Genomic DNA, 24,957 nt, shown 5'->3' with positions numbered 1-24,957 from the left:
AGGGATGTGAAAACAATTTGTCATCTGTCATGAGTAGTTCAATGTCAGTGTCACTTTTACATCAGTATTTCTGCTTGTCGCTTGTTTACCCAAAGTCTCTCCTGACACTGCGTCGGCTCAGCTGCACACACACACACAAACACACACACACACAGACAAAGCAGCCCTTAGTACTTTGTCTCTGCTACACTAACAGCCTACAGCCATGCTTACAGGTCATTTCCACTAGGAAGCCAAATCCCGTCTTCTCTCAGCTCACCTGGCAGCGAAAGAAAAAAGAAGGCAGAAAACTTTTTAAATGTAAGGGTTGGGGAGCAACTTTGACGATAAAGAGTGCATCAGGGGAAAGAGGCTTTAAGGGGAAAAAAGGGATTTCATTTGCAGGCTTTTGACTGTGTTGGCCTGTGAGTGGGGGGATTGATAGAGGATGGAAGGAGAGAGAGAAGGAGGTGGATGAAAAAAAAGTGGAGGAGCGGAGGAAAGAGGGTGTAGTCGTGTGCCATAAAACGTCCCACTGCCTTTCCCAGGGCCAAGTCCTCGCTCTGTTTCTAATGAACTCATTTATTCTGTTTTGCTGGCTTTACCTCCACCAGCAACAAAAGACAGTCTCCTGGTCTGCCTCTCTGAATGCTCTGCTTCAGGGTTTGTTGAGCATCTAGGTCTGTCCTATGGCATTACCTTTGTTTGCTTAACACTCACAATCGATCACATGCAAGCCTGAGACTGTCCTCTCCTGGAAAAGAGGCCCTGCTAATTAGCATTTCCTTCTAAAACAATGTGGATCGCAAGTGACTGATTAAATTTATTTGCTACTGATGCATTACTATGTAGTCTGTGAAGCCAAATACAGTCTCTTTTTCTTAAAGATGTCAAGACCAAATCCTTAAAAAAAGGTTGTTTTTGTGCCCATATCTCCCGGTCCATGTCAAACAAAAGCAACAAAGGCAAAAACATCAATCGGCAGCACATTTTGTGTGAAGACAAAATCGCATTCTGGTTTTGGCCAAATATTTAATCTCTCCTCCTCTCTCTCTCTGTCTCTGTCTCTCCCTCCCTCTTTCTTTCTGAATAATATGCCACTGGGAAGTGGAAAAAAAAAAAAAAAGCACGGATCCCCACTCCTCCGCTCTTCTCGGCAGCACGTCTGTGATGTCATAATCACTCACATCAAAGGCTGTGCGCTCAACACGGCGACTGTCAGCTTCCCTGGAGGCGTCATTAAAAACGAACAGAGCAAACCAAGCCAGGCCTGACAGAGACGCATCAAAACTTCCTAACATGCACATACGCACACATGCACAGGCAGGAGTCCACACGCACGCCTGCATGCAGCCGGGGTGCGTGTGCATTCAGGTGCATGTATACTTGAGCGCGTACTAACTGGAATGTATGACAGACACACGTTTTCATACACTCACGCACAAATATATAATCGTAAGATCACGAATGTACTAAGAAAAAAAAAAAAATGCTCACAATGCATATAATCCCCCGTCCACATGTACAGTCACACACACACAATGAGTGAATATCTACCTCTGTGACCATGTCAAAAATCCCTCAGCTTGTATAAGTAAGAGTTGGGCATTAAAACAGGACACGCGTTGCTTCAGGCTGCGTTGTACATGTGAGAGGCAACATCCACAGCATGCGAACATCTGTTGTGAAGATGTGCTGTCGTGATGTACATTCACGATGCACACTCATGCTGTTACCAGTCCGGAGCATAATGCACAGCGTTTGCATGTACAAATAGCCAACATCCACCCTCTCACTCGCTTTTCATCTCTCTCCCTTCCTGTCTATCTCTTGTACACACTTGCCCACACACATGGATGCACACACACACACACACACAAAAGCACACACTCATTTACACAAACTGAAGCAAGGAACTATAAATAGTACGCCTATGATGCGATGCTGTGTGTGGTTTCTCCCCATGGGCTTGTGTGTGTGACTGTCAAAGTGAAAAGAGAGAGAGGATGGGGGGGGGGGGGGGGGGGGCAGATATTTAAGGGAAAGAAGGGCTGTGCTCATGTCTGGTGTACAGCCAGTGATAAACTATACATGACAAGCATGGCAAAGACAGTCATTCCCCTTTGATTTGAAATAAATATAAGTCATTATATGTTAAAAATGAGCATCTGTGTTTGTGTGTGTGTGTGCCGGAGTGAATCCAAGATGTGTTTATGTAAGATTTTGCTTCTGGGTCAACATGGCGTTCCTCGTGTATGACTTACCCCTGGCAGGGTCTTCTGCTCATGCAATGCATTCTGGGCTTTCAGGGCCGACTCTCTGGCACAGTAGGTGAGGAAGGCACAGCCTGAAATACAGCGAGAGAGAGAAAGAGAGATAATTATGTTATGTGTACCGGGGACAGAGAAGAAGAGACGGCCATGGGAGGGGGCCACACCACCAGCGAATAGCCAGAAACAACACGTACACACACACACACTGTCACACACAAAGTGAGCCTGCAGCCATAGCTCTGAAAATCTGTCTACATGGCCGCTATGGGAATTCGCTTGTGTTCCTGTGTGTGCCTGCGCGTGTTTGTGCACACTGAACAGTATTTCGGTGACTGAACAAACGGAACATTCCTGTATACACAAAAGCATTCCATACGTATGCAAAAGAAGACACGAACGTGAGACGAGAAATCGCGGCCCTGGAGCTGTGACGATATGTGCATTCTGTGGCGTGAGAGCCATTCTGCCCGCAAAACACATCAAATCTGACTGAGCTTTCTCCCTGGCAGTCTGAAATAGCAGTTATCCATTCGTCCATCGCACTCCTCTGGCTGCTGTGACAGGGATAGACATTTCCCTGACAGCTTCTCTCTCTTTCTGTCTCTCTCACCCACCCCTCCCCTCTCCTCCCTCCACCCTTCATTTCTCCGTCTCTCTGCTCCATATGTTCCAAGACTACCCACAATTCTCGGTTTTGTTAGCACCTGGGCTGACATGTGGGGGTGGAAGGAAGATGGAGACGCAGGAGGCAAGGAAGAAGAAGAAGCCGTGGGGAACGTGTGAGCCGTTCCCTCTCCACCCCCTGTTGACAGTGAGGCGCACGCCACTGTCAGAGAGCTGACAAACTGTCAATCTGCAGATCAAGGCTAATGATTCATGTGTTTGACAGTTTAATAAAACACTTGCAAAGACAATTGCACAATAGGCAGCGGTGACACGATTCAATGTGAGGCAAATGCTCCATCATACTGTATATGGTGGTGTTTCGTTTTCTTGCTCTGGTTCAGGCTCGGGAAATTTTTAACTAAGCGAAAAAAAGAGATAATTTCAATTAAATTCAATTAAATTTAGTGAAAGAAAAAACAATAATCATCCACATGAGGCAATTTGTCTCTGGGATTGTACAGTGATTGTATTAGTAGACATGTGAAGCATTTGAAGAATTTTCCCAGTGAACAATGAAGTAGACATCATAAACATTACAGCAGCAAGAAAAAAAATCTCTTAATGCACTGGGTTTTGGCTATTTTTTATTATTTTTTTTTTTTTTTTAAGTTTTCAAGTCACAACTCTCCTTGCAGACATTGACAAACTGCTCCCTGCTGCCGTGCATCTAACACGAGCACAAAGAGACAAAAGAACCACAGTTTGTTCTGAGAACATCAAGGGCTGAGCGATTATGATAGACCCCTCCCCCCACAGAAAACACAAACACCCAGTGCAGTTTAAAGAAGGCACCCTCCTCTTATAGCTCTTCCCAGTTGTGCTTTGCTTTGTTCTTTTTTGCATACTGGGGGCTATTTATTGTCGAGGGCAGCACCGTGCACTGTATGTGGAAGCAGCATGCCTCCCTTCCTTTCGGCTCCGTGTCTTTAACCCGGGTCGTCCTGATGGCGGGACACAGGGGAGCTCCTCCTGTTGGTGTTTTTAATTAACGGCCTCTCTCTCATTAGGCGAAGTGGGAGCTGGCCGCTGACAGCTTGGCTACCTCCTCGTCCTCTCAGGGCCTGTCGTGTTAACGCTACATGCCGGTGCGGTCCCACAGGAAATGCACACAAGCCTCTGATTCACACGCCTGACAGTCACTTGCATGTTTAGAGTGCAGGCACCTACCGCATCCAATGCATTCAGTAATCAAAGAGGTAGTCAGATCCAGCAATATCATACCATGCTGTAAAGATTATTAGCATATTATTGACATCATCATCATTACTATCAACTATCAATTATTTAAATTATAAATTACATTAAAGGTTGAATTACAGTTACATTTTTTGCTAAATATAATTGAGAGAACAAATTAATTGTATATAAACAGAATTTCTGGGTTGCTTCTTTGACAACACACCTCAGTGCTCCCCAAGTTCAAGTCCGGCCTCTGACTTGATTTGTTACATTGTCATCCTCGACTCTTTTCCCACCGTCATTTCCTGTCGCCGCTGCACTATGCAGACCTGATAAATGCAAATGTTCTAAAAATACAACTGACTCAAGTTGTTGGCAGGGCTGTTATAGCTGGTGGTTTACTGATTAATAAGACAGTAAGCATATCAACAAGGTCAACGTCATAAGAATTTGTATTATTGTGTTTCCTTCCCTTTTAAACATATATTTGTGGATAATTTTATTTTTACTAAGACAAAATTATTTAAAATTCACAATCCCACCATGTACCTCATAGCAGCTGCAGAGTATAAGTACCCTTGGTTTTCATATAGAGATGCAGCTCACTTTATATGATCATCATATGTTTACTAATTTAACTAAGTAGGAGTGGAGCAAAAGGAAAATGTTTTTCTCTGAAATGTAGTGAAGAAGAAGTACAGATTATCTCAAATTACCTCAGAATGGTGTGTAAGTGCAGTATCTATGTAGTCATTTTCCACCACTGAGTGTATTCTCACATGTATGAATGTGCACAGATGCTGGCAGTCACATACACTCACTTACTTACACTCTCTCTCTCACACACACACACACGACACAGTGACAACAAACGTTCAATTTATCATCATTGTCACAAGTCAGATGCTGGCAGCGGCTCTAGTATCTGACTAAGACCCATACTGGCCCAGGAGAGAGAGATAAGCTGTTTGTTTCTGCTGTCAATGCTGCCAATTTGGTTTCCCATCACTTCAAATTCAAATCAACAGCAGCGCAGAGGGGATCTGAGAGAATGTGTGTGCATGAGACGAGAGGAGACGAGAGACAGACAGAGAGAGAGAGAGAGAGAGAGAGAGAGAGAGAGAGAGAGAGAGGGAACAAGAGAGAAAGAGGGGTAGCAAGGAAGAGGGGGAGGAGAACAGCGGAGAGGAAAAGCAGAACAGCCAGGGATACTCGGTAAGAGAGAGAGAGAGAGAGAGGCAGAGAGAGTAGATAAGATCACCTAGCTTCTGTGAACACCATCCCCCTGTGTCCTACACTCGCTTCTTATCTCAACCGCTGCAGACACCCTAAAGGGACACACACCCACAGAGAAAGAGAGAGAAACAGGAAGAAAGTGAGAGACCGAGAGAGCGAGAAAGAGAAAGAGAGAGAGAGAGAGTGAGAGAGAGAGGAATATGGGGGAGAAAAAGAGAGAAGATGAAAGAAAGCAGCAAGGGAATGGTGGAGACTATGAATACTTTCTGGTGGGGGAAGAAGAAAAGACACGAGCTTCAGTAGTGAAATCCACCAACTGTCACCAGGCCTCATTTAAACGACAGCCGTGTGAGACCACATAGAGCTTTGACCTTGTTAACTGTAAGAAACATTCCTGCAACGAGCTGTCCTTTATACTTTCCAACAAATTGATTGTTGGGTAACCACATATATACTCTATGTCTGTTACAGACTTTAAGTCTTCTTCCTTGGTTCAGTCTATTTGAAAATATGAGTAATCCAACAATGTTGAGGCAAAGTGAACTAACTTGAACTCTGATGGCTAAAGCGCATTTTGTGGGTTACGAAGCAATGTCACTGAAAATCAGTTGCAATATTTTGCCAGATTTTCAACACAACGCTTCAACATTTTTCACATAACTAACTGCAAAATTTGAACTATGTAGTATTTCAGACATTTTATCCCTGTGAGGAAGCCAGGATTTTACAGCTACTGATTTATTTTTAAACATACCAAAACAGATTTTTTTTTTTTTTTTTAGCCAAACAAGCTGGAAACACAACACGTACTATCACTTTAAAGTTGATATGGTTTAAATGTTAACCGGCAGGTGACAATTTCGAGTCCTTCACCTCACGCCTGATGAATGTAAGTCCAATATTCATGTGTCTTTAAGCTCCGTTTTTAGTCTTCAAAGTCTCCTGAGGGGAATATCTGACTCTTGAGCAGCTAAATGTTCTAGCTAGTCAATAATTTTGTCTATTAGCTACTGGGTGCTTGACAGGTAGTGTACGGTGGGTTTGTAAAGCGTTTTTTTTCCTCACTCAAAAGACGTGTCTCCTGCCTCTGCAAACACTTGCGAGAGCAGTGACAGTGAACTAAAACAGTAAGTTTTGATTTAAAATTAAATGAAAAATAAAAAGGGTAAAGAGGCTAAAATATTACATAGTATTGAGGGAAACTGCAGGTGGTGATTCATTGTTCACATAAAACTATTGGCTAGGTTAGTTGCCATTGTTTTATTTTTTTCTTTATCATGCTATTAGGTGTAGCTGGGGGTTCATGAAAATCCTAAATCCCATTATCATATTTTATTTAAATTTGGAAAAAAAAATGGCCTTATACATTTAGTCCCACTACTGCATTTTATGTGTAAGAATGTAAACTCTTGAGGTCAATAAAAGCCCCAAATTCCCAAAAACAATTGCGACACGATGACCTCTGTGAACTCAGTGGTATCTTTGGCCTTTGCTGGGGACTCTGCAATCCTAAAAGTCTCCCTTGAAACTAATTATGATTGTACTAAAAGTAAAACTAATTCATCCCAGAATTAGTGCTACTGGACACTTGTATGCATTGCCTGACACCACCCAAGACTAGACAGTCTTATTGCACACGAATTCTCTAATTATCTTGCGCCTATTAATTCAGGGATTGTAAAAGGCTGACATAAAAAGTTCCCTCCTCTCGCTCTTTCCTTTTATTCCCAGCCACAGACGGGTAGAAACTCCCAGTGATCATTTAAATATTTCAGAACATCTTGGTAAGAGCCTAAAAAGAGTCAATAGCATTAAAGAGCTTTATCCACGGCGCAGCTGAAACTCCACGCTGCATAGCCCTGGAACTCTGCCTCAAAAAACTTTGGCATGAAACTTTGTTTGAGGCTGTCCAATTTCAGTCAGTCAATAGAAATCTCCACGTCTCTCCCTACCTCAGTTCTGTTAGCACTTATCTCTGCCTGAAAGGGTTGACCAAGGACAGCCTTTGCTCAATAAACAGAAGAATGTGTTTTTTTTCCCCCTCCTTTTAAATAGATTGACCTTAAGACAAGAACGCTCTGACTGGATTTTTGTGAGTGCTAAGGCTTAGATAACACTCTTCAATTCACTCTTTAAATGGGTCAGAGTGAAAACCAAAATTCTTGACTTATTGTGTTCAGAGAAATAGCATATAAAGCCTTGGTCTTTTAGACATATGGTGACAATGAGTACCACCACTGAGCGCAGAAGAGGAATACTAATAAGTGTCGTATTAAAAGAGTTTCTGATTCAAGAATGATACTGTTGCCCTTGTACCACTGTAACTGGGACACGCAATATGAGCCATGTGATTATTACTATTCAGTGTGTGTCTGGCTCAAAACTCCTTAAAATTAAATGAGAAAAGTTGACAGTAATAATGCAGGGAATTCTACTTCGGAAAATATAATGTACACAGCTTTACAAACATGATCTCTGTATCTCCTATTATTTTTATTTTCCACATGTAGAACATGTCTAACTGCCATGCTGCCTCTGTGGACAAGGTGCTCATATAGTGCATAATGAATTTTTTTTTTTGGATGAATTTGCACCGCAGACCGGTCTAAGCTAAATATCTCCCATAGAAGCTGGTGTCAAAGTGAAAAGCCCACACTTTTTGTTCTGCGAGGAATAGTAATTCAATAAAGTGAGCAGGCGTCACTCAGATCCCCTTCACCTTTGCTGCCCTTTCAGCTCATTGCTCACAACGGAAAAAAGAGACAGAAGACACAGGCTATTTTAGGGGACACAACCAGCACCTTCAGGAACACTCCAACTTTCTCTCTGTATCATCTTAAAACCATAAAGTCTTTAACTGGCAACTGTAAATCCTGATTAAAACAAAACACTTTGAGACTCACAATATGAACTTACAGAACGGTACTGTACTCTGTGTAAACGAGAGGGGGGGGGCTTCAGACTTCAATTACTGCTCAGAAACCACATCAAGCCTTTTTTTCATTGTGTAAAACAGGCCTGAAAAATTCAGGAGCTGTTTCAGGGACTAATGAACGCTGGTCTTAAGTATGATATTATTTCAGCAGAGTGAGGCAGAACTACGGGGCAGTATTATGAAAGAGGAGGTGAATTCATTTATAATGGAGTGTAATAGCAGTCCCAGCTCTCCTATAGGTGACTATATGCAGATCCTTTAGTCCCGTCTTCAGGGGAACACGAACAATCTGTAATATATAAACGCACACGAGGCATGTCACCGAGGGAACTGGGGAGCAAAAGAAAAGAAAAAAAAAAAGAACAAAAGTCAAAGGGGCAGCTGTGCTATACATCTGCTGCATTTTTCCCCATTCTGAAAAGTGCAGGACATTGTAATTTAGAACAATAGTGACTCCAGTTGTAACTAAATTACTCTCTGAGATGAAGGGCTAAAGATCATCAAATAAAAGTTATTATTCTGTGTCCTGAGTGAATACCTATTGACTTGGGGGGGGTATCAAATATGTTTTTATAATTGGGAATTTCCTTCAAAACTGTTATATTATCATACCAAATTAATGTGCTCCAAGAGGTTTGAATATTACTTTTCTGCAACACACTGAAAGATAACCTGAATATTTTTTTCAGAGGACACCCAAAATGTGCAGGCAACTAATGAGGGAATAAAAATCTCTGATTCATACATGCATATTAAACTGAAAATTAAAAGATTATGCCTAAAAGTCCAGTAAATGCACATGGTGGTATCTTTAGGAGGCTACAAGGAAAAAAAAAAAGAGGAGTTGGATGTGGACAGCTCCCAAATTAAAATGCATGCCTTAATCCACAGATTACAGGTATTAACAACATGCAAACCTCACATTTTCCCACACACTTTGATGCACTTTCACAACCATAGATAGACTGACAAAAATATTTATATGACAAAAATGTCCAATAAAATTATGAACACAAATTCATGTTTGTGTGTATGCATGTGTTTGTGTGGGTGTGTGTGTGTGTGTCTTTGTGTGTATGTGTGTGAGTCCCTGAAGATAACAGGTCCCATCTCTTGCAATGCTTCCCAGAGTGGCCGTCTCTAAGCTGTGCTAATCGATTGGTGAAGGAGGAAAAAGGGCCAGCTTTAATGTGTTGCATGTGAAGGATTTACTGGAGAGCACAGCCACTGAATCAATGGTGTAGAAAATGCATCATTAGGACGGTGTTGTCCCCCCCCCCATCCGAACACCACCTCACCCACCCCAACTCGGTCCCTTGAGGGTCGGGATGGAACACACAAAAGCATACACACATTTATACCCACACACTTGTACACACGTAAGCCGGGCTTACATGTGACACTTGAGCTCTCAGGCCACAAAGCAAAAATATCTCCCTTAAGAACACTCACATCACACATAACACAAACAAATGCTTGAGCACACACACTCACACACACACTTGTTAAAAGTTCAGCAAGCACACTCTCATCCTACCTCAACCATTTTGTCAGGAAATGTTTGGGACACCCAAATTTAGCTTTTGACAATATGAATTATTAAACGTGGAATGACTCCAAAAATGAACCCAAAGTCTGCACCGTTATGAACCAGGTCTGACACTGTACTGATCCTGACTAATATAACAATGTACCACTGATAACGCATTTGTTTGAGCATTTATGCCAGAATCACAAGTGGCCAGTGTTTCATATGTGAACTTTAAACTTGGAAAATTTGAAAAAGTGTTTAGACCAGGGGTGCTCACACTTTTTCAGCATGTGAGCTACTTATAAAATGACCAAGTCAAAATGATCTACCTACTACAAAAATGCAAAACATATATTTATTTATAAGTATATTGAGAATTCTTTATATGTACAATGTATGTTGGTGTACCTTGCATAACCGCATGGGCCAATATTGCACAACACAACACAATTAACTATGTACATGTTTTGTCATTACCTGAGTTTACGCTGATGACTTGCACTGAATGCAATCAGCCAGGGATGCATAGTCCGGACAGTAGCTGCTGACAGCCGGCCTCAAGCACACTTCCTAATGTTCATCAGTCATGGTGGAACGGTACTTGGACTGAATAATCTTCATGTGGGAAAAGGCTGACTCACATAAATAAGTGGAGCCGAATAATGCAGTCAGGGAGGCAGCACATTTCCTCATGTTGGGGTACTTCACCTCTGTGAGTAAGTTCCAGAACTGTCCATGAGCTCTGGACTTCAGCTCAATGTCAGCTTGCAGTGTCAAAAACTCATCTTCCACTTGAGAAGAGTTCAGGTTCACCCGGAACGACGCTTCAGTGGCGGCTTTCGCTTTTGAAGTATGTTGTGAGAGAAATGACTGCTGTCCGGACAACTGGCATTTTAGTTCCTTCACCTTTCTCTTTCTCATCTCGCTTTTCGGCGGGAAGTCGGTGTCGTACTTTTCTATGTACAGTCCGAAAATGCCGCTTCACATTTCCCTTCTTTGGTATTGCGATCGTACACTGGCAGATGAGGCAAACGCACTTCGAAAATGTCATCAAAACTCCTCCTTCCATTCCGTATGAAAGTGATATGTTTTTATTTTATTTACTTGGTCCAGATTCCCCACTCATTTTTATACCCTTTTAAGTTTAAGAGGAAAAAACGAGGGCTAAAAACTCGAGGTAACTCGCTAGCTAGCATGTTAGCTTTGCTGCTCTTGACGCCGTTTGCGTGCTTGCGCATGCGCATGCGCAGTGACCCAAGTGTCAGAAAAAGTCATCTGACTGGCTGCCCTGTATATCAATCAAGTGACGGGATGAATGATAGGCTGACGTCTATCAATCAAGTGTCGGGATGGATGATAGGCTGACGTCTAATTTTTTTTAAATGTCATGCGATCTACCCACAATGCGATCGACTGGTAGATCGCGATCGACGTATTGAGCACCCCTGGTAGACCATCATGGGACACTTAAACTCCTCTGAAATAGCACTTTAATGCTGGATGTCTTGTTTTATCCCTTCAGCTACTGGGTTGCTCTCATGTACTTTGGACTTAAAGACAGAATATAAGAGCCCAGTATCCATAGGAGCAATGTCCATATCAGAGGATTCTGCAGCTCAGGATAAATGTTCTTTAGCAGCATAGGAGGTGGTGCAGCCTGAGGTGGCAGGATTGCGTGTGGATGCTGTGGATGTGGATTCACGTGTAGCTCACCTGGCTCTAATGTGTGATCTGGCCCCTGGTCACAATCCTCAAAATAACGCTTGTGTTTTAATTTTTGAATTGAATCATGAAAAATATCTGTTCTTATAGATGAAATAAACAGATTTGTCATATTTCTGTCAGGTTTGAGGTTTGGCAGATCCTTTTTTTGATAACATCATCTTATTGTGACGTCTTTCTCTGCAGTGATTTGGACAATTAGACCCACTAACTGTTTGTATCAGTGAACCAACTCTCCTAATAGTAATAACAGTAATGGTTAACATTAACTTCCATTCTCTTGTGGATTTTCTGGAAAGCTTGAAAGGAAATTCGGCTACTGAACTGAACTTGCAGAATTGTTTTTTTGTCTGGCAGTTTAGTGGAATACGCAGACACTGAAAACACTGCGACTGATAAATAAAGTTTTCAAGTTTTTCTTTTTTTTTTCTGTTGTATGGTTCTGTAGACACCAAACATCAGTTAGTTAGATAGATAGATAGATAGATAGATAGATAGATAGATAGATAGATGATAGAAGCATGTTGTATCAACAGTCAGGCAAGTACCTGGGAAAGCCGATTAATCAAAAATCGTCTTCACATGAATCATGTATCACTAAGGAGACAAAGTGCTTTAATTCTATCGTGGGAATGGTCCCATGTCTCGTCCCTCTGGTAAAACACTTACAGGATAAACACTCCCATTAATATTCCTCTATGCACTTCTCCTTCTCCACTCCTTCTCTTGCCTCTCTTCTCCTTTCCTCTCCCTGTCCTATTATCCTGCCTCAGCGGACATCCTGTCCTGTCCCGTCCGCCTTGCCAACCTGCAAGATGGAGATGAGAGGACGATCCAAATGCAGGAGGGGGAACATGAATCATTACACTTCCTGTTGTTGCATGCCGTCCGGGGAAGGAAGAGAGAGGACGCCCCCGGGGCTCCGATTGATTCCGGAGACTTAATTGGGTTTATTAGCCAAGATGTTGGGCCCCGCGAGGAGGCTCCCAGAGGCCACTGAGTCCCCCCCCCCCACCATTCCAACTCTTCTGAAGGAGAAAGCCTGCGTAATTGTTTTCCCTCCATCTTCTGTGTCATTGTCAGATGGGTCCTGCGGGATTATTAGCAACCCCAGGTCCCTCAATAATTCATCCAGAGCTATTTATACACAGATGGAGAGTCCTCTAAAGTCTCCCCCAGTGAGCTTATCTGACGCTTAGACAGACAGACAGAGAGGGAGAGAGTGGTGGAGGGAATCGGTGCTACAAAGGGAAAAGCAAGAGAAAGACAGAATGAGAGAAAATTGGAGAGACGTACAAAGAGAGTAAGAAGGATGGCGATCACAAAAAGAAATGCAAAGACGAGCAAAGCAAGTCTGACAGCGAGAGCGAGAGACAGCAGCGTTTTAGGTAGACACAATGACAATGTTTCTGGTGTGCATTGAGTTTCAAGGTGAAACTCTCTCGTCTGCTTTGCCAAAGTGAACAAAAGCACCGTCCCGGGAATAGCACACCCTCACACAACACACATTAATGGCTTTTAATCTTCCCCCCTTTTTCCTCCATTTAACACAATTAAGATGTTTGCAAAGCTAACATGGACCACTACTCGCTATAGGAAGGACAGATGAAAGACATTCAGGGATTTCCATATGCAAAGTAAACACAGTTATCCGTCCTTTCTAACGTGTCAATGCGTAAGACCAACAAAACAGCAGCCAACCATTTCTTAAATCACCTAATAATTCAAACATAACATTAACACATTAGCATATTAACATTAGCACGTTAAGTAGCTTCTAATCCCAAACAGATAGCGGCGGGGCTGCAGGAGGCTGCACGACTGCATGCTCTTAATGGCTTTGCAGATACCTGTGTCTTTCCAACTACAAGTTGTGGGGACATTTTGTTGTTGTCAGACTAATGAAGCCTTTGGCGCACAAAGTTGATTTTCAAAGTCCCTTTGTTGGCGCTCCAGCCACAGATAATTATATATATTCATCCCCTTTGGCAGTCACTTTTATCCAGCTCATTTAGAAAGCTTGGCTTCCTCTTGGACAAATTGGGACATTGAAAGGCAGATTGGAGTGATCGTTTTTACATTTTGCATTGATGGCACATTAATCAGGGCAACTATAGCTATGGGAAAAGACTTAACTTAAACAGCTGACTTTGTCTGTGGAAAATGGAATCACAAAAGTTACGTCGTTATCTAAAATACATTCTTTGTGTGTGTAGAAATGGAAAATGTTGTGAATCCATAATGGACCAAAACATGTGCACTTCGTGTTTGGTATTTGCAGGCAGGTGTGAGCGACTATTTCACAGTCTGTAATTGCTCAGTTTACTGATGTGCATCAGGGAGACTCACTTGTACACACACACTAATTCCAAAAGTACAACTTTTTCATAGAAGCTTTGCCAGTTTATTTAATTTGACAAGATAATTCGAGAACTTTAATTTTACAGACTACCGGTACATGTTTTATTTTAACTGAAACAGCTTTTAATGAAAACCTTTTTGGAACATGTCATTGGTAGATAGTGTTCCATTTTTTTGTTAATGAACTGGACTTTTTTTTATTTATTTCTATGGCCCAGTGCATCCTTGTGGTATTGGTAAATGATCCATTGAGGAGCATGTCTCTCTCTCTCTCTCTTTCTCTCTCTCTCTCTCTCTCTCTCTAACACACACACACACACACACACACAATCACTGCTGTTGCTCCAGGAAGACAAAGCTTATCAACTAGCCAATACTAACTCACTCATGCACACGCCTGCTAACATCCACATGCACTTCTTTGTCTCTATCTATAAACCCCATGAAATCATTCCAGACCAAGTGAAGCGGGGTATGTATAGCTTTGGCCAGGATTCCCATCTCCTGTTCTGTGATTAAAGGACCAAACTAATAGGCTCTGTCTCGTCGGGAACCTGTGTGGGGCTGGGAGAGACCTCAGAAGCCATTAAATTGCAAATCTGTAATAATTTGCTGAAGGCTTTCTGTCCAGATCATTCCCTAGGCTGATTTGTGCATTGAGGTAACGCTCTGAATGGCCAAGCACAAACCCAGCTGAGCCCACCAGCTAGTGAGCCAAGATAGTCTACTACAGGGCACACTGTGCATACACACAGGGCCATATTTACTTTACAAGAAACCAGAGTGCAAACTTCATCCAGTTTGAACCTGCAATCTGTGCGAAACTAGTCTCTGATTTATGAAGGCAGCAGCTAATCATTCAATAAGCAATAAGGCCAGCCCTCAGACTGAAAGAGAACTTAAAAGGCATGAAAAGGTGCAAACAGTGGTCTGAGGTGGGTTTGATCGACAAACCTAAGAATTCCATAATGTTGATATAAATATACTACTTGATACAATCCAAAACAGCTAATCTGGCTGCAATATCCTAGTAGCATTTTTATATATACTTGTTTGTCAAAACTGAATGTAAAATAGTTAAATAAGAAACTAGGTCTAATGAAATGCAAAGAAGAAAAGATTGATTATGAAAAGAAAATGCAAAGCACTGCAATATTAATGTCTTATCAAAAGTGTGTGCTCACCATAAATCATTAGCAGCTCAGTGAATGTCACTTTCAAGTTAAATTTAATGACTGCACCCACAGTCATTCTAAATTGTTTTTTGAACTAATTCAGTGTGCTTTTGATTGATTTGTGAGAAGGGATACATTTTTCTCCTCATTACCTCAGTGAAAGTATCCATGATGGTTTTCACCTACCTTTGACGTAGACGGCCTTCTCTGCAAAAGAGATTCTCACAAACTGCATAAGTCAAGCAGAACGTCAACCATTCATACTTGTGCCTCCTCCTATACTTGAGAAACTCCCTTCAAGATCCTAAAAGTGTGTTTTTTCAGTCATCTTTTTAATAAGATTGATGGGTTCCGACATGTTAAGTTAAGAGAGACTGGGTTATTTCACGAGAGATGTCTGCAGTTGTGCTTTTGTCTGTGTTTTCTCATTGGTTTGAAGCAGGTGGGGCTTATTTGAAAAAAAAAGTGATCTCACATTCTTTTGTGCACCAGCAATATTAGCAATACTTACACCAAAATCCGAGTCGTGCTGCTGTTTGCTTGTATCGCCAGATCAAACTCTTAAACTCTAAAGAAATAACAACCAATGGGGGGGGGGGGGGGGGCACAAAACTTCACAAATACAAAGCGAAAGTGCAGGAGCTAACATACACAGAGGAAGAAAACAGATGCTTGACAAATGTACTGTAAAACCTGTCCCATTAATATGTTGTCAGAGATCCTTCTAATATGAGGAGCACTTGCTTATTTGCCCCCAGGGTGGCTGGGAGCTGCAGGGGTCTAATTCTGCTCCCATCCCAGGAAGGTCATTCTCCCTTCTCAAGCCATGATGACCACAGAGTGGTGCTTAAATCTGGCAAAACGCAGACTATAAATTACAGCAGAGGACAGAGGGGTCAAAGCCTGGCATGGAACTGGGCCAGAAGCTATCAATCTGCCGGGGCCAGTGAGGGCGACATCTGTCTCTGGGACTCCCTCACTCTTTCTATTTCTCCCTGTCTGTCGCTTTCCTTTCCTGCTTTTCAGTCTTTCCTTGTCAGCTCCTCTTCCTTTGTTGCTCCTTTTTCTCACTCTGTGCCTGTCATTGAACAATTTCTCTGTGCCTCCATTTTTAGTGTGCACCTCTCTTTACAATCTCTGCTCCCTTTCTTGTATATCGCTCTGCCTCTTGATATTCTTTGTCTGTCTTTGTGTGCAACCCCCCACCCTAACTCTCTTCCATGGATCTCCCTCGCCTCTTTTCACGCATTCTCTTACATCATCCCTGTTTCAACATCTCTCTAATTCTCCTTCCTCCCCCCCCCCCCCACTCTCTCTCTCTCTGTGTCTTGAGCTTCTTGTCGTTTTACGCACTCTTGCACCATCTCCCTCTGCAGCGATATGTTTTGGTCTATCTGCTCTCCAACCAGCAGGATAGGATAGAGCCTTGATATACTTTCCCCTCAATGTGATGCCAATATGATTTGAATGGTAATATCTGATAGCAAAAGGCACTGCTCTGCACAGTTTTGGGGGAAAATGGAATGATATGGACCCAGTGGGTATCCAGAGATAAAAACACATTCTAAGCTGATCAGTTTCCTTATGTTATCCAGAACTGTGCCAAATAAATGTATTTCATAAGTATAAAATGGAACCATTACAATGCCTCTCTGAAGTTGCTAACATCACATATTCCTCTTGTTAAATTGAAGCTGTGGTTCAAATGACTCTGCTGACTCCGGGAGTCAAAACTTGTCAAGCCTAATCGACAATAAACATCCCTTTTTTGATAGATACTGCGTCTTGCATTACATTTGGTACCTGAATGCACAAAAACTTCTGCATGACTTATTAATCCCCCTCCATTTTCCGAATCAAACTTGGCCTTGAATAATTGAGAGAGATCTTTGAAAAGCCCTAACCTCCATTCCCACCTTCCTTTTACAAGTCAACGTGGTGCATTTTTAATTGGGGGACATGAAATAGGCATGAAGGGAGATGGGAAGAAAGTGAATTGATTCAGGGACACTCAAACCTGGCAGTCATCGCACAGCACAGGAGATGGTACGCATGCATACAGAGAGGGCTAAATGTGTGCCTGGCCTGACAAGTCACACATGCTCGACAGTCTTTGACGTGCTTTCTGTCTGGGACAAATAGTACATGGCTCGTGTAATCCCTGCTTGAGAGTATCCCAGCAGGCAGACCCAGATACGCCACTTCGAGTTATGTTTAGCGATTTAGTTTAGAATAAACATCAATTCAACTTTCTATGAACCATAAATCTCAAGAGCTGAATGATTTGTTTAGTGTATATAAGCCAATTGTGTATGGGCGACAAACGTAATTGGCGGTACATGTGTCTGTTCGCAAGGTAATAACGATGATTTGATTTTTCTCTGATATTAAAACAATAACGAGACCTTGAGAACAATGTCAGAAATTGTATAAACAGACAGAAACATTATATATTAGATGTAGTTTGAAGCAAATTGAATACATTTGGAACAGAATATATTGCAAGAATTAATGCTTGGTGGATACACATTAATGGGCCACCGTTAGGGTAGCTGTGACAAATTTGGTTCTGTTTTTTATATTGCTGCTGTGTCATGCTGCTATTTCCTTGTAGAAAGCCTCTGCAGTAGAGAGCTGCAGCTGGACCCATTTTTATGTGCATACCGTGGGTTCGAGTCAGGTGTGTCAGGCCTAAGATCTTAATATCACAATCATCATCACAACATAAAAAGTTACCATCATGTACTGCTTTAACAGGGCTGACATATTGCACATGCAGTTCTATATTCTGCAGTGTACACACACACACACGCATCCTAAACAAATGCACATAAAGGGATCAACACTCACAGCAAATATCCAGAGAAACGTATACACTTGCAGATAAACACACACATATACTGTATACATACAGATGTTGGGCATGGATATTCTAATATTCCCTATCATAATGCCTCCTGACTGTGCAAAGCTCGATCAAAAGAGCCAGCAGATTTAATCCAATCCAAAGAACACCAGTTTCAAAGTTCACACACAGAGGAGCTTCATAACCTTTTGACTGGTGAACAAAGGAAAGGGTCTTTAAGCCTTTTACGCTGAACAGCGACACATACAGCGTGGTGCCCGTGTAATTGCATGGTGCGGATAAGAGATTCAGAAATGGAACCAAATAGTATATAAGTTTAAGTATATGCAGTTAAATAACAAAGAGACCGAAATCCCATGTAATTCACGAAGGAGACCATAACAAGTCCTGCTATGAAAGCAGCACAGACGAAACGACCTGAATATGTTTATATTCGTCATTGTATTATATTAATCAGCCACTAACCCTAATGCTGAAATACTGTGAATTTTAAAACTCATTAAAAATCATTCAAAAAGATGCAGGGCACTTCCCCACAGGAAGCTCTATTATTAGCAATGAAATCATCAGTAGGACAAAAGTAAAAACTCCAAAGGAACATGTAAGGCTTTCGAACATTTCAAAAGTATTGCATTCCCCGTCTCTTGAACCAGCTACTGGTATTTGAAGCAGGGGGGCTTGGAAGTGGTATTAAGCGTAGCTAAAAGATTGAAGAGGCCTAAAGCGTCAACTTTTTAAAAATTTAACACGAAGCACAATAATACTTAGCTGATGCAAGACCCTTGAAAACAGAAAATATTTACCTCTCCAAGGAGCCTTTGTCAAAAAATGATTTTTTTTTTTCATCCTCAAGAATAATAGTACACCGGGGCAATGAGCATGGCAATGGGAAGGCAAGATCGAGAAAAAAAAAAACAGTGCAAGTTGTTTAGCCTCTCTTTATGGAAAACAAAAGGCCAAATGCTGATGAAACATTTAAAGCCGACTTTATTTTAACTCAGCTCTGGGCTACTGGCTATGGCTATTACTGTCAAAACACAAGAAAGCCTTTTTTTTTCAGTGATGTTTAAGTCTTAGAATTATTATGTCTGTCTTTCTATCTATCCATCTATCTATTTATCTATTTATCTATCTATCTAAAAACTGTTGAGATCAGCAGCCTCTCTGACCTGTAATGATGACCACAAATCTTTGGGGTTGTGCTTCCCCACAGGTCAGCACTGCGGTCCACAGTGAGCCATGACTTAACCATTTGGAACCATCAACTACCCACTAACACGCTGACTGGACCATTTTACTGCATGGCACTGGACATGTATGTGTATTAACACGAAACATTATCTGTGAAAAAAATAACTGCAACTTGTGCTGAATGTCAGCCTGTTTTGTCCAGTCTTTAGGAAGCAAAATGAGATGAACATGTTGGTACAGCCATCCCTTTACATTATCTCCGTCTCTCTCTGTATGTAAAGGTCAGTGGTTTTAATGAGAGGACTGCCGAGGTCAGAGGAGCCAGAGGGCTCCACCTCCCTGACAGGCCTCATGACTTCAAATCTGCTGTTAGCATGCTAATCCTTGCAGGAGCTCCACGAACACTCCATCCTTTGGCTCAGTGGGGTCATCTCTCACTGTGACTAACTGGCTCCCTGCTCGGCCATCAACCCCCCCTCCCACCATCGGACAGTCCCCTCCAATAATAATGGACAACAGAGGCAGTGCTGCCTTGACAACGGCCCTCCTGATAAATTAGGCTCACTGTACTCCCAGCTCTGGCTCCGCCTCTTGTTTCCCTCTTGTTGCTTGGCAGTTCTGGACTCTGCCAGGACAGGGGTGGCGTTGTGCGGTGCGGCACTGGCGGTCGAGTGTACTTTGGTAAGAAGCGACCTCCTCTGTGACACATGCTGCCTTTCTCCCTGACAAAACACTCAAAATCGATTGCGACGCGCCTTCACAGAAACGCGGCACAATGTGGGGCCTGAGCGTGCATTCTGAGCTGAGCTGAGTGGAGGATTCTGGGCCAGGGAGGAGAGGAGGAGCACATAAACACACACAGGCATACTCACTCAGAGATGCACACACACACTCATCCCAAACCAAATGCGAGAGGAGGAGAGAGAAAGATCCCACAGAGAGGATGATGCAACGAGAGTGAAATTTTTCGGCCGGAACACATGCTGCATTAACGCAGACCTGCAGGACGAAAACACATACGCATACACACACACACACACACACTTCTTTCTGTCTTTGTTCAAAGCCGATTTTGGTTTTATCCTTCTTATTTTGCAGACGGTACTCTTCTAATGGCAACCTGTAACACCTAATTGCCTGCAATAAAACACAGCATGAGTCTCTCATGTTTTTGGCATCATGACTTCCTGGCCTCACCAAACACGATGAGCCCAATGATCTGTTCTGAACCAGCTCCCCTGACACACTCATTTAAAAGGCCTGATATATCAAAACCATAGGTGTTCAGAGGGAACCATAACTCCCTTTATGACCTGCACAGATTATAGTTCCCATCTGTAGCATTAAACATCTGCAGTACGCGTATGTTTAAACAAGATCGCTATTGGTCATTACACCGTCTCTCCACTTGCTTGATTTCAGACACTTTTCTCAGGTATTGGTATGAAATTTAAAAATGATTAAACAGTCGTGATATTATCATTAATCACCACAGATCTTCTGAAAGCAGATGCCCTGTGACACTTTGGTTTCATCACTTGCCGGGTCAAAATGGAGTATTTGGCCCAAATCTTAAAATTTCAGCACCCGTTTTGACTCTCTGTCTTTGTAAGCGCATGAACCGTCTGAACTCGTGGCGAGAGCTGCTGCTAATGTATTTAGTTTGGCCAAGGACAAATATATTACTTGCATTAAATTAGCACCAAATGAAACAACAGCAGTAAAACAAACCTGGTGACAGTTTCATTTGCATTTACTTGGAATAAACCAAGATGTAGACAATAAAGATTTGGCCTGGAACACAATACTGCCTTAAGATGTGACAGCAATAAACAATAGATAACAACTTCAGTTATTAAATGTCTTCCCCATATCATCACAGCTCAATTGCCCCAGTGATTATTACATGAAATCAGGCTGATGAAAAGTGCTAGCAATCACATCTACACCTTCTCCTCTTGAACAGATCCCCACCTCCCGTGCTGCATTGCCAGAGAGAAGAGAAAGAGAAAGGGCTGGCTCTTTGTGCTCTCCGTGCCTCTCAGCCCCGTTGTGCTTGGTAGCAGTAGCAGCAGCCGGTGACCATTATAAATGGCCTCTATTAGCATGGCTCGGTCGCAGAGGGGAGAGAAATAAAATCATTGGGAGAATGTAGGCTTGCACTGGTGTCCCTGCGCCCGCTCCCAGCCTCTGCAGACCCCCGTCCCGTGCTCCTCTCCTCCCCACTCCACCCATCCATTCCAAAGGGACAGAATCCTAAAGACTAGATTACGAGTGATACATGGAGTCATTATGGGGAGGGTTATGGCAATAGTATCACAGGCACGGCTGACAATGGCCATAATAGGGGTCTCTTTCTTTCAGAGGTAGCATTACCATAGCAAAAAGCTGTTTCTTTAGCCTTGGTGACGTACAGCAGAACAGGAGGGCCTTTTATTACCTGCCGTAGCAGAAAACAGCTGTTTATTATGTAACTGAAAAGCATGCTTGTTTCTTTGTAAACGTGTCATGTCTCTTTGCGTAAAGTTAAACGAATGCAACAGCATCCCCAGATGAAGCATTACATTGTTAGTGAACACAGTTACCATGTATGTGCCATTTGAAAAAGCGGCGGTAGGACAAAATTGTAGAGGAAATGGCAGTTTATCATTTCGCTGCAGGCTTTGCGCTGCCACAGCTATTATCCAACATGATGCACTGTCACTGAACATGCAACATGTCAGTGCAAGTACATAAAGTGAAGACAAAATGGGCGAACGAGTGAAAGGAAAGAATAAAGTGGATCAAGCAGAGTTAATGAAGAGGAGAAATGATGGAAGAGAAGAAAAGGAGAAGAGTTTTCTGGTGGGTGGGTCTATAGAATTCACTCCACCGGAGCATTTCACACCATAAAGGGTCATCATGCCCTCACAGGCAGGACTCTGAAACATGCAAATGGTGTGAAGAAGTTAAAGGGAAAAGAGGAGAGGGAAGCACAGTGAAAAATCACAACATGCACATACATAAATGTACATCTATTTACCACTTTTCCACTTTAAATGGCTTTGGTTTTATAAGACACAGAAATAATGGAAACGGCATGAATAATTTGTCATCAAAATATTTGCTTATTTGCTTGTAAGTGTATTCACTCTTGTCTCAAACTGTGGTAGCTCACTTTACCTGATTCATGTTATGCTGTATAGACTTGAGTAAAATCAGCACGATGGCAGTGTGCACAGTCACTTTGCCTTTTACTTGTGGGACACGCTGTCTTTTACTGCTAATTTGGGAATCTTCTGTGGAGACCTTTGGAAGGTGTTAGAAGTCTGTGGAGGGCATGCGGCCTTCAAGCAGCTTGCAGTGAGCCAGTGAGCTGGTGAGCCAGGGAATAGCTAGTGCCTCTAGCTAGTTAAAATATGAGCGCAGCGGGGGCTCGCTAATGAAAGCAGGGGCCCAGCCCGGGAAGCAGGGCCGTATATCGCGGTGAGGAGACAGTTCTTAGAATCAGCTGGTGAGCCGTGCCTATAGTTCTGAGGCCACTGGTGATTAACTGTCCAACGGGGAGTCGCTACTACAGCTGGGCTATTAATAAAAGATAACCCCCCCCCCTCTTCTCCTTCTCCACCTCTTTGGTTTCCCCTATGCCTGCAAACAGTCTCCGCCCTCTAGGATTATTTGTATATCATAATCATTTCCTGACACTTGGCACATGTCACACATTGTTTACATGGGCAGAGGGAGCTTTAAAAGGGGTGGGGTGAGGAGGGGGTCCTTAAAAGTGATATCTCATTCTTAATGCGTGTTGCTCCCGAGGGAGATGTCCTGCAGGTATAACAGATCAATTAGTGACCTCTCGTTAGATGGTCATTTGAGGAGCATGAGTCTCCCTTTGAGAGCAGAAAGTAAAATAAAGGGCTAAAGCACCACCATCATATATATGATAGTATAGGCCACAACAAAAGACCATGTAGTGCACCAAAAGTTTAGTTTTATAATAAACTGGCGTAATTACTGTACTGCTGTGTTGCAGTCACTAAAAACAGACAAATAGTCGTATACAATAAACTGTAATACACTGAAGCCTACATGATTTGGAAAGTTTGAAAATGTGTATTTAGGGAGAAATTTGTGTTTTTATTTTGTAGCTCAGATTTGTAGTTCACACCATGAAATCCCAAAAAGCTCAAAAACTGTATAAAAGTACAATACATTCCTAGGCCCACTCCTGTGTTGCACACGCGTGAACCTCCCCCCCCGCCAACCACACACACACGCACACGCGCACACACACGCACACACACACACACACAAACACGGAGTTACAGGCAACAGAGTGCACGGTGCTGCGGGCAATCAAACCTCAGCCTCCCCGCTGTTGCAACGTGAAAACGTGAGGTTAATGGCCTGGATTTAGCACCGTCGTGAATGAAAGCACATTTACAACCGCCGGACGAGATGTGTGAACACTCCCGTGCACACTGCCCAAACAGGAACATTGTTCCTCCTAACATCACCCTACATAAATTCAAGCCGTCGTGACTCCCGATTCGTGACACTCTAAGGCTACAGTACGGTAGAAAATGATGCTCTGAATGGGAGAAACAATGACAAGTCGAACAAAAGAACAAATATCTTTTTTTTTCTGTGCCACATATCCCGACAACTGCGTGCATGAAGTCATTCAGGCTTCAGCATTTCATAAAATGTGCACAGTTTGCCAACAATCACGCAGTTCTACCCATCAAATCCTGCGTAATTTGGTATCCTCACTGAATGTGTGACAGATTTCACACTGACAAAAACAAGAGCCGTAGTTCTCTCAGGAAATATGGGCATAACCCACCTTTGTGCATGCCCGTGAAGCGGTCCTTCAGCACAGTGAGCTCGTAGATCTTGCCGAACTCCTCGAAGAGGGGCCGGAGGTCTTTCTCGTCCAGGTTGCGGGGGATCTGACCGATGAAGAGTTTGATGGCATCGTGGTCCTTCATGGGGATGGTGGCCGGGCAGCCCACCGGGCTGTGGCTGTGGCTTAATCCGTTCACTAGCCCGTTCGTGCTGGCGGAGACCACACCGACACCGTGCACCGTGCCGTCCACCTGCCCGTTGGTTAAAGTTGCCATCTTCGGACCGGCCAGTGAGTTGGGATGAGTAACAACAGCAGCAGATGGTGACGGTGGAAAATCTTTTTACGTTGAAAAAAAAAAATAAAGCTGGTGGAAGTCTTGGTCAAAATTTGGTTCCGAGACCAAGTGGTGCCAGAGCTGACTCCGCTCTCCTCCTATCAAAGCCAATATTTACACTGATGTGAAAACACATGTAGCATTTGGCGAAGACGCATATCAAAAAGCGCGCAATGCCGTTGGTCCCGGTGGAGGCTTTGATTCCTTATATTTATGTCCTACCCAATAACTCGTTCATTGATTTCATAAAAGAGAGACAGAGAGACAGAGAGAAGGGGGAGGGAGAGAGAGAGAGAGAGAGAGAAGAAGAGAGAGAGAGAGAGGGAGAGAGAGACCAAGAGCGTTCACTGTCTATTTACACCCACGTTCCCTCGTCCCAGCTTCTTGGCACCCTTTTATTTTTTTGCATTGAGGAGTCGGTATGGGTGTCTTCTCGGTTTAAACGGACGGGGCCGGCTCAATCTCGGCCAGAGCAGTGGGGAGGTTTGAATAAAAGGAACTCGCTATAAACTCGGCATGTGTCATATCCAGAGTGCTCTGTAACCCCCCATTTTCTTCTGTGAAGACCAAGTGGTACATTCCACCGAGGGGAGAGGGTCTATAAATAGAGAAATATAGAGAATACGCTCCTTTGTGCTTCTGCTCAGAGCAAATAACTACACAGTCACGAACGCAAGAATG

General features: G+C 42.9%; 1 protein-coding gene across 4 annotated transcripts in view; it reads right to left on the bottom strand.

Moving 5' to 3' along the window:
* Positions 1–24,668, bottom strand: part of celf4 (CUGBP, Elav-like family member 4) — a 78,496-nt gene extending 53,828 nt beyond the window's left edge. For all 4 annotated transcript variants that reach the window (XM_046384404.1, XM_046384407.1, XM_046384405.1 and 1 more), the window contains exons 1-2: positions 23,940–24,668; positions 2,244–2,326 (exon numbers count right to left, since the gene is read on the bottom strand). In XM_046384404.1, the coding sequence (XP_046240360.1) occupies positions 2,244–2,326; positions 23,940–24,216 (360 nt within the window). In that variant the 5' untranslated portion in view covers positions 24,217–24,668. The remainder of the gene's footprint in view (positions 1–2,243; positions 2,327–23,939) is intronic.
* Between the last annotated feature and the right edge of the window lie 289 nt (positions 24,669–24,957).

The sequence above is a fragment of the Scatophagus argus genome, chromosome 3 (assembly GCF_020382885.2).
Source record: "Scatophagus argus isolate fScaArg1 chromosome 3, fScaArg1.pri, whole genome shotgun sequence".
Taxonomy (NCBI): Eukaryota; Metazoa; Chordata; class Actinopteri; family Scatophagidae; genus Scatophagus; species Scatophagus argus.
The sequence above is the reverse complement of the archived record's forward strand: the minus strand, read 5'-3'. Positions and strand labels throughout refer to the sequence as shown.